This window comes from Phocoena sinus, chromosome 4 (assembly GCF_008692025.1).
Source record: "Phocoena sinus isolate mPhoSin1 chromosome 4, mPhoSin1.pri, whole genome shotgun sequence".
Classification (NCBI taxonomy): domain Eukaryota; kingdom Metazoa; phylum Chordata; class Mammalia; order Artiodactyla; family Phocoenidae; genus Phocoena; species Phocoena sinus.
In genome coordinates, this window is record NC_045766.1 from 77,693,667 (window position 1) to 77,707,605 (window position 13,939).

At 36.3% G+C, this 13,939-nt stretch overlaps 1 protein-coding gene across 2 annotated transcripts in view; it reads right to left on the reverse strand.

Annotated features, from left to right (window-relative positions):
* The window catches only part of STXBP5L (syntaxin binding protein 5 like), a 405,174-nt gene that overhangs the window by 128,694 nt on the left and 262,541 nt on the right, over window positions 1-13,939 (reverse strand). For both annotated transcript variants that reach the window (XM_032630474.1, XM_032630475.1), the window contains exons 16-17: window positions 13,125-13,297; window positions 10,095-10,220 (exon numbers count right to left, since the gene is read on the reverse strand). In XM_032630474.1, coding sequence (XP_032486365.1) covers window positions 10,095-10,220; window positions 13,125-13,297 — 299 coding nt within the window. The remainder of the gene's footprint in view (window positions 1-10,094; window positions 10,221-13,124; window positions 13,298-13,939) is intronic.

Sequence of the window (13,939 nt, forward strand, 5' to 3'; positions counted from 1 at the left end):
GAGATGATATCTCATTGTAGTTTTGATATGCATTTCTCTAATGATTAATGATGTTGAGCATTCTTTCATGTGTTTGTTGGCATTCTGTATCTCTTCTTTGGAGAAATGTCTGTTTAGGTCTTCTGCCCATTTTGGGATGGGGTTGTTTGTTTTTTTGTTATTGAGCTGCATGAGCTGCTTGTAAATTTTGGAGATTAATCCTTTGTCAGTTGCTTCATTTGCAAATGTTTTCTCCCATTCTGAGGGTTGTCTTTTGGTCTTGATTATGGTTTCCTTTGCTGTGCAAAAGCTTTGAAGTTTCATTAGGTCCCATTTGTTTATTTTTGTTTTTATTTCCATTACTCTAGGAGGCGGGTCAGAAAGGATCTTGCTGTGATTTATGTCATAGAGTGTTCTTCCTATGTTTTCCTCTAAGAGTTTGATAGTTTCTGGCCTTACATTTAGGTCTTTAATCCATTTTGAGCTTATTTTTGTGTATGGTGTTAGGGAGTGTTCTAATCTCATACTTTTACATGTACCTGTCCAGTTTTCCCAGCACCATTTATTGAAGAGGCTGTCCTTTCTCCACTGTACATTCCTGCCTCCTTTATCAAAGATAAGCTGTCCATATGTGCGTGGGTTTATCTCTGGGCTTTCTATCCTGTTCCACTGATCTATCTTTCTGTTTTTGTGCCAGTACCATAGTGTCTTGATTACTGTTGCTTTGTAGTATAGTCTGAAGTCAGGGAGCCTGATTCCTCCAGCTCCTTTTTTCGTTCTCAAGATTGCTTTGGCTATTCGGGGTCTTTTGTGTTTCCATACAAATTGTGAAATTTTTTGTTCTAGTTCTGTGAAAAATGCCAGTGGTAGTTTGATACGGATTGCATTGAATCTGTAGATTGCTTTGGGTAGTAGAGTCATTTTCACAATGTTGATTCTTCCCATCCAAGAACATGGTATATCTCTCCATCTATTTGTATCATCTTTAATCTCTTTCATCAGTGTCTTATAATTTTATGCATACAGGTCTTTCGTCTCCTTAGGTAGGTTTATTCCTAGATATTTTATTCTTTTTGTTGCAATGGTAAATGGGAGTGTTTTCTTGATTTCACTTTCAGATCTTTCATCATTAGTATATAGGAATGCCAGAGATTTCTGTGCATTAATTTGGTATCCTGCTACTTTACCAAATTCATTGATTAGCTCTAGTAGTTTTCTGGTAGCATCTTTAGGATTCTCTATGTATAGTATCATGTCATCTGCAAACAGTGACAGCTTTACTTCTTCTTTTCCGATTTGGATTCCTTTTATTTCCTTCTCTTCTCTGATTGCTGTGGTTAAAACTTCCAAAACTATGTTGAATAAGAGTGGTGAGAGTGGGCAACCTTGTCTTGTTCCTGATCTTCGTGGAAATGCTTTCAGTTTTTCACCATTGAGGATGATGCTTGCTGTGGGCTTGTCATATATGGCCTTTATTATGTTGAGGAAAGTTCCCTCTATGCCTACTTTCTGGAGGGTTTTTATCATAAATGGGTGTTGAATTTTGTCGAAAGCTTTCTCTGCATCTATTGAGATGATCATATGGTTTTTCTCCTTCAATTTGTTAATATGGTTTATCACATTGATAGATTTACGTATATTGAAGAATCCTTGCATTCCTGGAATAAACCCCACTTGATCATGGTGTATGATCCTTTTAATGTGCTGTTGGATTCTGTTTGCTAGTATTTTGTTGAGGATTTTTGCATCTATGTTCATCAGTGATATTGGCCTGTAGTTTTCTTTCTTTGTGACATCCTTGTCTGGTTTTGGTATCAAGGTGATGGTGGCCTCTTAGAAGGAATTTGGGAGTGTTCCTCTCTCTGCTATATTTTGGAAGAGTTCGAGAAGGATAGGTGTTAGCTCTTCTCTAAACGTTTGATAGAATTCACCTGTGAAGCCATCTGGTCCTGGGCTTTTGTTTGTTGGAAGATTTTTAATCACAGTTTCAGTTTCAGTGCTTGTGATTGGTCTGTTCATATTTTCTATTTCTTCCTGATTCAGTCTTGGCAGGTTGTGCATTTCTAAGAATTTGTCCATTTCTTCCAGATTGTCCATTTTATTGGCGTAGAGTTGCTTGTAGTAATCTCTCATGATTTTTTTTATTTCTGCAGTGTCAGTTGTTACTTCTCCTTTCTCATTTCTAATTCTATTGATTTGAGTCTTCTCCCTTTTTTTCTTGATGAGTCTGGCTAGTGGTTTATCTATTTTGTTTATCTTCTCAAAGAACCAGCTTTTAGTTTTAATGATCTTTGCTATCGTTTCCTTCATTTCTTTTTCATTTATTTCTGATCTGATCTTTATGATTTCTTTCCTTCTGCTAGCTTTAGGGCTTTTTTGTTCTTCTTTCTCTAATTGCTTGAGGTGCAAGGTTAGGTTGTTTATTCGAGATGTTTCCTGCTTCTTAAGGTGGGCTTGTATTGCTATAAACTTCCCCCTTAGAACTGCTTTTGCTGCATCCCATAGGTTTTGGGTCGTTGTGTCTCCATTGTCATTTGTTTCTAGGTATTTTTTTATTTCCTCTTTGATTTCTTCAGTGATCACTTCATTATTAAGTAGTGTATTGTTTAGCCTCCATGTGTTTGCATTTTTTACAGATCTTTTCCTGTAATTGATATCTAGTCTCATGGCGTTGTGGTCAGAAAAGATACTTGATACAATTTCAATTTTCTTAAATTTACCAAGGCTTGATTTGTGACCCAAGATATGATCTATCCTGGAGAATGTTCCATGAGCACTTGAGAAAAATGTGTATTCTGTTGTTTTTGGATGGAGTGTCCTATAAATATCAATTAAGTCCATCTTGTTTAATGTATCATTTAAAGCTTGTGTTTCCTTATTTATTTTCATTTTGGATGATCTGTCCATGGGTGAAAGTGGGGTGTTAAAGTCCCCTACTATGAATGTGTTACTGTTGATCTCCCCTTTTATGGCTGTTTGTATTTGCCTTATGTATTGAGGTGCTCCTATGTTGGGTGCATAAATATTTACAATTGTTATATCTTCTTCTTGGATCGATCCCTTGATCATTATGTAGTGTCCTTCTTTATCCCTTTTAATAGTCCTTATTTTAAAGTCTATTTTGTGTGATATGAGAATTGCTACTCCAGCTTTCTTTTGGTTTCCATTTGCATGGAATATCTTTTTCCATCCCCTCACTTTCAGTCTGTATGTGTCTCTAGGTCTGAGGTGGGTCTCTTGTAGACAGCATATATAAGGGTCTTGTTTTTGTATCCATTCAGCCAATCTGTGTCTTTTGGTGGGAGCATTTAGTCCATTTACATTTAACGTAATTATCGATATGTATGTTCCTATTCCCATTTTCTATATTGTTTTGGGTTCGTTATTATAGGTCGTTTCCTTCTCTTGCGTTTCTTATCTAGACAAGTTCCTTTAGCATTTGTTGTAAAGCTGGTTTGGTGGTGCTGAACTCTCTCAGCTTTTGCTTGTCTGTAAAGGTTTTAATTTCTCCATCAAATCTGAATGAGATCCTTGCTGGGTAGAGTAGTCTTGGTTGCAGGTTTTTCTCCTTCATCACTTTCAGTATGTCCTGCCACTCCCTTCTGGCTTGTAGGGTTTCTGCTGAGAGATCAGCTGTTAACCTTATGGGGATTCCCTTGTGTGTTATTTGTTGTTTTTCCCTTGCTGCTTTTAATATGCTTTCTTTGTATTTAATTTTTGATAGTTTGATTAATATGTGTCTTGGCGTATTTCTCCTTGGATTTATCCTGTATGGGACTCTCTGTGCTTCCTGGACTTGATTAACTATTTCCTTTCCCATATTAGGGAAGTTTTCAACTATAATCTCTTCAAATATTTTCTCAGTCCCTTTCTTTTTTTCTTCTTCTTCTGGAACCCCTATAATTCGAATGTTGGTGCATTTAATGTTGTCCCAGAGGTCTCTGAGACTGTCCTCAGCTCTTTTCATTCTTTTTTCTTTATTCTGCTCTGCAGTAGTTATTTCCACTATTTTATCTTCCAGGTCACTTATCCGTTCTTCTGCCTCAGTTATTCTGCTATTGATCCTATCTAGAGTACTTTTAATTTCATTTATTGCGTTGTTCATCGTTGCTTGTTTCATCTTTATGTCTTCTAGGTCCTTGTTAACTGTTTCTTGCATTTTGTCCATTCTACTTCCAAGATTTCGGATCATCCTTACTATCATTATTCTGAATTCTTTTTCAGGTAGATTACCTATTTCCTCTTCATTTGTTAGGTCTGGTGGGTTTTTATCTTGCTCCTTCATCTGCTGTGTGTTTTTCTGTCTTCTCATTTTGCTTATCTTACTGTGTTTGGGGTCTCCTTTTTGCAGGCTGCACGTTCGTAGTTCCCGTTGTTTTTGATGTCTGTCTCCAGTGGCTAAGGTTGTTTCAGTGGGTTGTGTAGGCTTCCTGGTGGAGGGGACTAGTGCCTGTGTTGTGCTGGATGAAGCTGAATCTTGTCTCTCTAGTGGGCAGGTTCACGTCTGGTGGTGTGTTTTGGGGTGTCTGTGGCCTTATTATGATTTTAGGCAGCCTCTCTGCTAATGGGTGGGGTTGTGTTCCTGTTTTGCTAGTTTTTTGGCATAGGGTGTCCAGCACTGTGGCTTGCTGGTCGTTGAGTGAAGCTGGGTGCTGGTGTTAAGATGGAGGTCTCTGGGAGATTTCCACCGTTTAATATTATGTGGAGCTGGGAGGTCTTTTGTTGACCAGTGTCCTGAAGTTGGCTCTCCTACCTCAGAGGCAGAGCCCTGACTCCTGGGCTGGAGCACCAAGAGCCTTTCATCCACACGGCTCAGAATAAAAGGGAGAAAAAGTAGAGAGAATTAGTAGAAGTATGAGGAAAGAAAGAAGGAAAGGGGGAAAGGAAGGAAGGAAGGAAGAAAGAAGCAAAGAAGGAAAGAAAGGAGGGAGGGAGGGAGGAAGGAAGGAAGGAAGGAGGGAAAGAAGGAGAAAATGTAGAGAGAATTAGTAGAAGTATGAGGAAAGAAAGAGGGAAAGGAGGAAAGGAAGGAAGGAAGGAAGAAGCAAAGAAGGAAAGAAAGGAGGGAGGGAGGGAGGAAGGAAGGAAGGAAGGAGGGAAAGAAGGAGAAAATGTAGAGAGAATTAGTAGAAGTATGAGGAAAGAAAGAAGGAAAGGAGGAAAGGAAGGAAGGAAGAAAGAAGCAAAGAAGGAAACGAGGGAGGGAGGGAGGAAGGAAGGAAGGAAGGAGGGAAAGAAGGAGAAAATGTAGAGAGAATTAGTAGAAGTATCATTGTGGTTTTGATTTGCATTTCTCTAATAATCAACGATGTTGAGCATCTTTTCACATGCTTGTTAGCTATCTGTACGTCTTCTTTAGAAAAATGTTTATTTAGGTCTTCTGCCCATTTTAAAAATTGGATTCTTTGTGTGTGTGTGTGTGTGTGTGTGTGTGTTTGATATTGAGTTGTATGAGCTGTTTGTATATTTTGGATATTAAGCCCTTGTTGGAGGCACAGTTTGCAAATATTTTCTCCTATTCCATAGTTGTCTTTTCATTTTGTTGATGGTTTCCTTTGCTGTGCAAAAGCTTTTACATTTGCTTTGATTTCTTTTGCCTTGGGAGACTAATCAAAGAAAATATTGCTACACTTTATGTCAAAGAATGTTTTGCCTATGTTCTCTTCTAGGAGTTTTGGTGTCATGTCTTACATTCAGGTTTTTAAACTATTTTAAGTTTATTTTTGTATATGGTGTGAGGGAATGTTCTAATTTCATTGTTTTTTTATGCAGCTGTCCAGCTTTCCCAACACCACTTGTTGAAGAAATGGTCTTTTCTCTATTGTATATTCCTGCCTCCTTTGTCATAGATTAATTGACCATAGGTGTGTAGGTTTATTTCTGGGCTCTCTATTCTGTTCCATTGTTCTATATGTCTATTTTTGTGCCAAAACCACACTGTTTTTTTTTTTTTTTTTTTTGCGGTACGCAGGCCTCTCACTGTTGTGGCCTCTCCTGTTGCAGAGCACAGGCTCCATACGCACAGGCTCAGTGGCCATGGCTCATGCGCCCAGCCGCTCCGTGGCATGTGGGATCTTCCCGGACCGGGGCACGAACCCGCGTCCCCTGTATCGGCAGGCAGACTCTCAACCACTGCGCCACCAGGGAAGCCCTACCACACTGTTTTGATCACAGTTGATTTGTAGTACAGTATAGAATCTGGAAGGGTATGCCTTGTTTTTTTCCCCCAGGATTGCTTTGGCAATTATGGGTCTTTTCTGGTTCCATATAAATCTGTAGATTGCTTTGGGTAGTATGGCCATTTTAACAATATTAATTCTTCCAATCCAAGAGCATGGGATACCTTTCTGTTTCTTTGAATAATCTTCAATTTCCTACATCAATGTTTTATACTTTCAGCATATAGGTATTTCACCTCTCCAGTTAAGTTTATTCCTAGGTTTTTTTTTTGTTTGTTTTTTGGATGCAATTTTACATGGGATTTTAAAAAATTTCTCTTTCTGATATTTCATTTTTAGTGTATAGAAATGCAGCAAATTTCTGTATATTAATCTTGTATCCTGTGACCTTGCTGAATACATTTATTAGTTCTAATAGTTTTGGGGTGAAGACTTTAGGGTTCTCTACACAGAGTATCATGTCACCTGTAAATAGTAACAGTTTTACCTCTCCCCTTCCAACTTGGATACCTTTTATTTCTTTTTCTTGCCTGATGGCTGTGGCTAGGACTTCCAATACTATGTTGAACAGAAGTGGTGAGAGTGGGTATCCTTGTCTTCTTCCTGAATTTAATAGGAAAATTTTTAGCTTTTAACCATTGAGTATTATGTGAGTTGTGGGTTTGTCATAAATGGCCTTTATGATGTTGAGATATGTTCCCTCTATACCCACTTTGATGAGAGTTTTTATCATAAATGGATATTGAATTTTGTCAAATGCTCCTTCTTTGTCTACTGAGATGATCACATGGTTTTTGTCTTTCCTTTTGTTAATGTGGTGTATCATATTGATTGAGTTGTGTATGTTGAACCATCCATCCTTGTGACTCTGGAATGAATTCAACTCGATCATGTTGTATGATCCTTTTTACGTATTGCTGGATTTGGTTTGCTAATATTTTGTCAAGGATTTTTGCATCTATATTCATCAGTGATATTGGCCTATAATTTTCTTGTCTTGTAGTATATTTGTCTGGTTTTGGTGTCAGGGTGATGGTGGCTTCATAGAATGAATTTGGGAGTGTTCCCTCTTCTTCAATTTTCTGGAATAGTTTGAGAAGGATAGGTGTAAGTCCTTCTTTGTAATTTTGGTAGAATTCCCCACTGAAGCCATCCAGTCCTTGACTTCTGTGCAGGGAGGTTGTTTTGTTTGTTTGTTTTTGTTTTTTTAATTACAGATTCTACTTCACTTCTAGTGATCAGTCTGTTCAAATTATGTTTCTTCTTGATTCAGTTTTGGCAGGCAGTTCTATCTACAGCCAAAGGGGCTTGTCTCCTCTGTGTAGGGCCCCAGGACTGGGAATTCCAGTCTGTGGCTTGACCTACTCAGCCCCCAGGGTAAGGGTCCACAGGTGCAGACCTTCTCAACCTTTCAGCTCCCTACCCAGGGTGGAGGTCCCAACCCTATGACTTTTTTCCATCCTACCCAGTTACATGGAAATCTTTCTTGCAGCTTTAGTTGTATAGGATTTCTTCTGACAGTTTCCAGTTCCATGAGACTTGTTCCACATGTAGGTGAATTTTTGAGTTGTTTGTGGGGGGTGATGAGTTCCACATACTCCTACTCTGCCATCTTGATCCAATCCCTTTTCAAGTTTTGACATCAGGTTATGTTGGCCTCATAAAATGAGAGGAATATGATTTTTTCTTTCACAATTCTAAGAGGAATACGTTCTCAGAAAGAAAATAAGTACTGTTGTTACTTATTTCCTAAAACTTTGGTGGAATATACATGGATAGCCAATTGAACTGGAGTTTTTTGGCAGTTGAGGGTATCTATGAGGCAGGCGTCCAAGCTTTCTCATACAAGTGTAGGTTCTTCAGAGGCTTTGTAATGACTGTCAACCCCACAGTAACTTTATAAGGGAAATATGCTCTCTACCTGATTTACTTATTCCAACAACCTTCAGCTCCTGAACCTGGCAATACACCTTCATAGCTCTTAATTTTGGCATTGCCTTGCCTTTGTAGGTCAGTCTCTAAGTAGGGAACCCTGAAAATGGCTTGAGCTCAGCCAACTTCAGTGGTAACTACCTGGGTTAAAAGATAAGCATATCTTCTTGCCATATCAAACAATGGGATTATCAGCCTTCCTTTCATCCCCTCATCCATGGACTGTTCCTGCCAGCTTTCCTACTAAAGAATTTTTCAGCCAAGAAGCAAGCTCCCAATATCATATTCACATACATCTACCCCTGCCCCAAATTCTAGGAACACAGGTTTTTTTTCAGGTATTCACCCTTTCAGCTGGCTTCAAGTTCTCTTGGAGCTCATGAGACTTAGCTTAGGGGTAGACTGGGAAGTATAGAAATAGAGCCAAATATATATATTTTTTAATGTATTATTTGATAAAAGATGATTCCAAATTTAGAGGGGAAAGATGAAATATCCAGGAAGTGGTATTGGCATAACTCTTAGTCATCAGGTAAGAAATAAAGTTTAATCCCTATTTCATACCTCATACCTAAATAAGCTCCAGATAAAGACTTAAATATATTAAAGAAACAATGATATAGGACAATATTCTTCATTATTTTGAAGTGAAAAAGGCTTTTCTAAGTATGACACAAAATCCAGAGCCATAAAAGAAAAAAATAGAATTTAAAAATTAAATTAAAAAATTTTAAATTTTTGCATGGAAAAAACCATCCTAAACAAAGTCATAAAAGAAACAAAAGAAAGGAAAATATCTATAGGTTACATCACAGAGAAAGCTAACTTACTTACTATGTAAACATTTTTCACAAATCTAAAAGACAACAACTCTGCCAGAAAATGGACAAAGAATAGAAACAGAAATGTCACAGTAGAGAAAAAGATGTCCAATTTCACTTAAGATACAAGGAAAGTGTTAATATTATAATAATATACTTCCTTTTACTTAAAATGACAGGGATTAAAAGTTTGGTTATATACTATTGTTAGAAAGGTTGTAGGGAATCAGGTATTCTCAAACATTGCTGGTGGGAGTAGAATTTGGTACAACTTCTATGCAGGGCAACAACGTAGGAATAAGGATTAATTAGAACTAAATTAGCTTTTAAAGGGAATACAATCCAACTTTCAAAGATAGGATGTCTGACTGGATTATGCTGTTCTGCACTTTCTACTGACTCTCAGTTTAGCCTGTCAGAGGAAATGAAAAATACTTTTTGGAGAATGATAACATCATTTAGAACCTCAAATTATCTCTATAATGTTCATATATATATATATATATATATATATGGGAATATATAATGTTCATATAATTTTGAATTAAAGAAAACAAAACGGAAACAAAATCAAAAAGCAAACGTAGGTTACATGAAGACAATATAATATGACCAAAAACCAAATGCTAAGCTAGAAACCAGTTATGGAGTTATCAAACACATTTTAAAGTAACTATATTCGACATGTTCAAGGAAATAAAAGACAATAGTGATAATTTAAGAAGGTAAAGCTTTAAAAAGAACCAAATGGAAGGTCTAGAACTAAAAAATAACTGAAATTGAACTCCATGAGTCAATCTACCATTAGATTAGACAGCACTGAAGAATTAGTGAACTCTTAAAGACAAGTCAGAAGAAAGTATCCAAAATGAAACACAAGGAGGGAAAGGATAGAAAAGGCAAAGCAAACAAACAAACATGTATGAGTGTATTAACATCCTAACAACCTCCCAACAACATTAAAAGTGGGGATACTATTAAAGTTTGACATCAAGAAAGAACACAGAATCACAGTTTATATTTAAATTATTATTTTTCTTAGTACCATTTTCAATCTAATAAAAATCCAGGTAAGGGCTTCTTTCCATTTTTAGGATTTCACTTAAGTATTTTAAAAGAAACATTTAAATATATCAAACATATCAGGTAAATAGTACACATTAGAAGACTGTTAACTACTTACATTCCATATGCCGAGCTTACAGCAAGGCTAGTAATCTGTTGTGGAGGTTCACCATCCACCCAGACCAACTGAATTACAAGTTCTGCTTGATACCCTGGAGGCATCCGCACTGGTCGTGTCTTAACACTAGAAAACAGAAAAAGTAATTGCATCATATACAGTTCAAATACGTATGTTCATGCTTATTTTCAGAATTTACAACAAATCTTCCTACAGAAATATACAACACCAGGCATTGAGGACATTATGCAGGTAGGCAGTATCTTCTCTAGCTTTCTCGAAATAAACCAAGACACTTGTGATTTCTTAGCCTTGCCTTTAAGTAGTTTTTCAGTCAGATCCACTTCACCTGCCTTTCATCAGTTCCTTTTTCTCTTATGATAGTAGTATTTTTAATTATTTTTATTATTTATTTTCTTACATAATATTTGTTACATATATGTAAGTTATAATGCATAACAATAAAAACTATGAGCATGAATCTACCACCCAACTTAAGAGTTCAACATATTCAAAAGCTGAATTCCTGCTTTCTCTATAAATTTGCTCCACTTGCATCCTTCTCTATTCCAGCTGATAGCAGCTCTTATCCTTCTAGTTATTGAGTTTAAAAACCTTAAAGTAATCCTTGACTAATATTCTTATACCTTACATCTCATATCTCACATCCAACCAATTATCAAATGTATTGGTGCTACCTTCAAAATATATGCAGAAGCTGACCACTTTTTATAATACTTTAGTACTGCTACCATCCTAGTTACAGTTGACAAATAAAAATACGGGATATCCATTTAAATCTGAATTTCAAATAATAAATAATGGGTTTATTTTGTTTATTTGTTTGTTTTTACTGTATTTCCCATGTAATATTTGGGATATACTGATACTAAAAATGTTCATTGTTTTTCTGAAATTCAAATTAGTGTATCCTGTTCTGTTTTGTTTTCTTCTGTTTTGCTGAATCTGCCAGACCTTAACATTATCTCTAGGTAAGTGCAATAGCCTCCTTATTGGTCTCCCATCTTTTACCTTTCCCTTCCATCACCAAATCTACCTTTACCAGTGACCAAAGTGACCAGTTTAAAATTTAAGTCTGATCATATCACTTCTGTATTTAAAACCCTATAATCATCCCCATTTAATTAGGAATAAAAGTCAAGGTCCTTACAATGGCCTATAATTTGCCCTCTATTACCCACCTGACTTCATCTCCTACTACCCTGTCCTCTACTGCCCAGCATCCTTTCTTTGTTCTAGCTACACTGACCTCCTTATATGCCAGGCACTTTAAGACCTTTGCATTAGCTGTTCCTGCTGCCTGGAATACTCTTCCACCAGATATTCTTCAGATAACTCCCTCATCTACATTTGGTTTAAGTCTCATCCTCCTAATGAGGCCTATGATGACCTCATACAAAGTCAAAAGAAAATCAGATAATTGCACAAACATGTGTATATTGATAAGAATTGTAATATTGCTAAAAATGAAGAACAGGCAGTATTGAAAGGCTTATTTATTAGCTTACATATATGGATATCTAAATCCAGCAAAGGAAAGTCATTTAGGGATGGATGCCAACATATAATTTAGTAAAGCATAGATTATATGCAACTCAAGAACCACTTGTAATATACTGTAACTCAAAGAATAATATACTTCTGCTGTTTGGTCCTTTGGAGCTTATATACCTATAGGATTATACTGAATCCCCTTGGTTCTCTTGATAATCCTTAAGATTGTTACTACTTTACAAGTCTGCATTAAATGCTACAACACATGGTATTATTTACTTCATCTCCACTACCAGATTTCTGCTGATTTTACTGGTTTTTCTCTTTTATCCCTATCTTTTATATTTTTTAAATTTTATAGAAAAATACTCAGGTCATTGCAGGACCCACTTTAGTGATGGGTCTTCTTAGCTAATAAATCTACAGTGCTTTCTTAAGCTTTAATTTTTTGTTCTCTTTCTGTCTTTCATTTTAATATAAATCAATTAAGTGAAGCAAACTGATATGAAGGAAAAATTAAATGTGTAAAATTATAACATTATGAAAGTTTTCCATTTGCTAAAGTTTAATGATTTTGTTTCCCCTTCAAAGATTTTCCTCTCAGTAATGCCTACTTATACTTCCTTTTTTAATTTCACAAGAAAAATTTGGGGTGTGGGGCAGAAGCAATGATTACAAAAGTACAGCAACTGATAACTGTATGGTAAGCTTATTTTTCTCCTGAAAACTCATCTTTAAATTTTCCATAAGTGTTTTTATAAGAAATGAGGAAACTAGTTATCCACAGTTCCTTGAGTAGCAGACTCAGATAGTTTCATATGAGGCTCAGAGAAATTCCTTGCTTAGGCTAAATTCTCCAACCAGCTAATACTAGAAACATTTGGTTTGACGATGTAGAAGCAGTAAGTGGTAACTTAAGGAAACTGCATTCTTTTGTACCCTATTACCAGAAAGCATAAAAACAAGATAAACATCACTATAGGCTTGATTAAGTTTTATTTGAGCATGACACTAAATTTGTTTAGATATACTGAGACAATGCAGTTTCTTACAAAATAGTATCAGTTGAAAAAAGAGAAAGAAATATTATGCAATATCCTAGTAACCATAAGAGAAAAAAAGCCTTTTTTCTGACATAGTATTCTTGTGGTAAACTTCGTTTAACTTTTGGATTCCAAGAAGGCTGAAGACATTCCCTAAAAATACTTTATCAGTTGAGAAGTACCAGGCAAGTGGCAAGTTTCTGCTCTGCCAAACATTTTCCCATTCTATCAAAGCTATGTTTTCTTTAGGGTCGGTCAGGGAAGGAAATATATTAATTAGTAATGAAGAATGGAAATATTGTGCCCTCTTCATAGATATTCCAAAAAAAAGAAGACAAAGGTACCCCTTGGTGGACTGTAGACCACTTGACAACAACTTAATAAAAGAGGAGGATGATTTTATTTGGCATAGTTTCAAAGAATTATACAATTAACATGTAAAATTGTTTTAAAATCTGGTAGCAACTCTTACTTGAGGCATGGGATACTATCCTTCGTTACTCCTTCACTAGCCACAGTGTTAGTGCTCCCAGAAAGACTCCTTGAAGAAGGAAGCTGGGATGAGAGATCAGGAAATGGAGGACTTGTTTCTGCTTCCGGAGTAATAATATCTTCAATATCACACTGAAGTCGTACCTCTAATGACTTAAAAAAAGAAAAATCAAGTTTTGATTTAACCTAGATTTTCATAACAATCACATTAAAATATCTGGTACTCTTACAGTAATTATTCATTATTTTTTTCAGATTAATTAGTTCAATTCATAGTAAAGTTGAGATACCCCAAACTGAATTAAATAATAAATTATATAGAATATTCAGTGGCATTCACAAAAAAATGTAAATTAAAAAAAATAAATAAATAAATTTATTTATTTATTTTTGGCTGCGTTGGGTCTTCGTTGCTCTGCACGGGCTTTCTCTAGTTGTGGCAAGCAGGGGCTACTCTTCATTGTGGTGTGCGGGCTTCTCATTGCGTTGGCTTCTGTTGTTGCAGAGCATGGGCTCTAGGCACGTGGGCTTCAGCAGTTGTGTGGCACACGGGCTCAGTAGTTGTGGCACATGGGCTTAGTTGCTCTGCGGCATGTGGGATCTTCTTGGACCAGGGCTTGTACCCATGTTCCCTGCATTGGCAGGCAGATTCTTAACCACTGCACCACCAGGGAAGTCCTTAAAATGTTTTTTAATTCTTCAGAATTATAAGAAAATACCTACCAGTGGAGATAAATTTTCTGTATAATAAATATTCCTTAAGTATAAATTACAATTCCATATATGATAAAATAA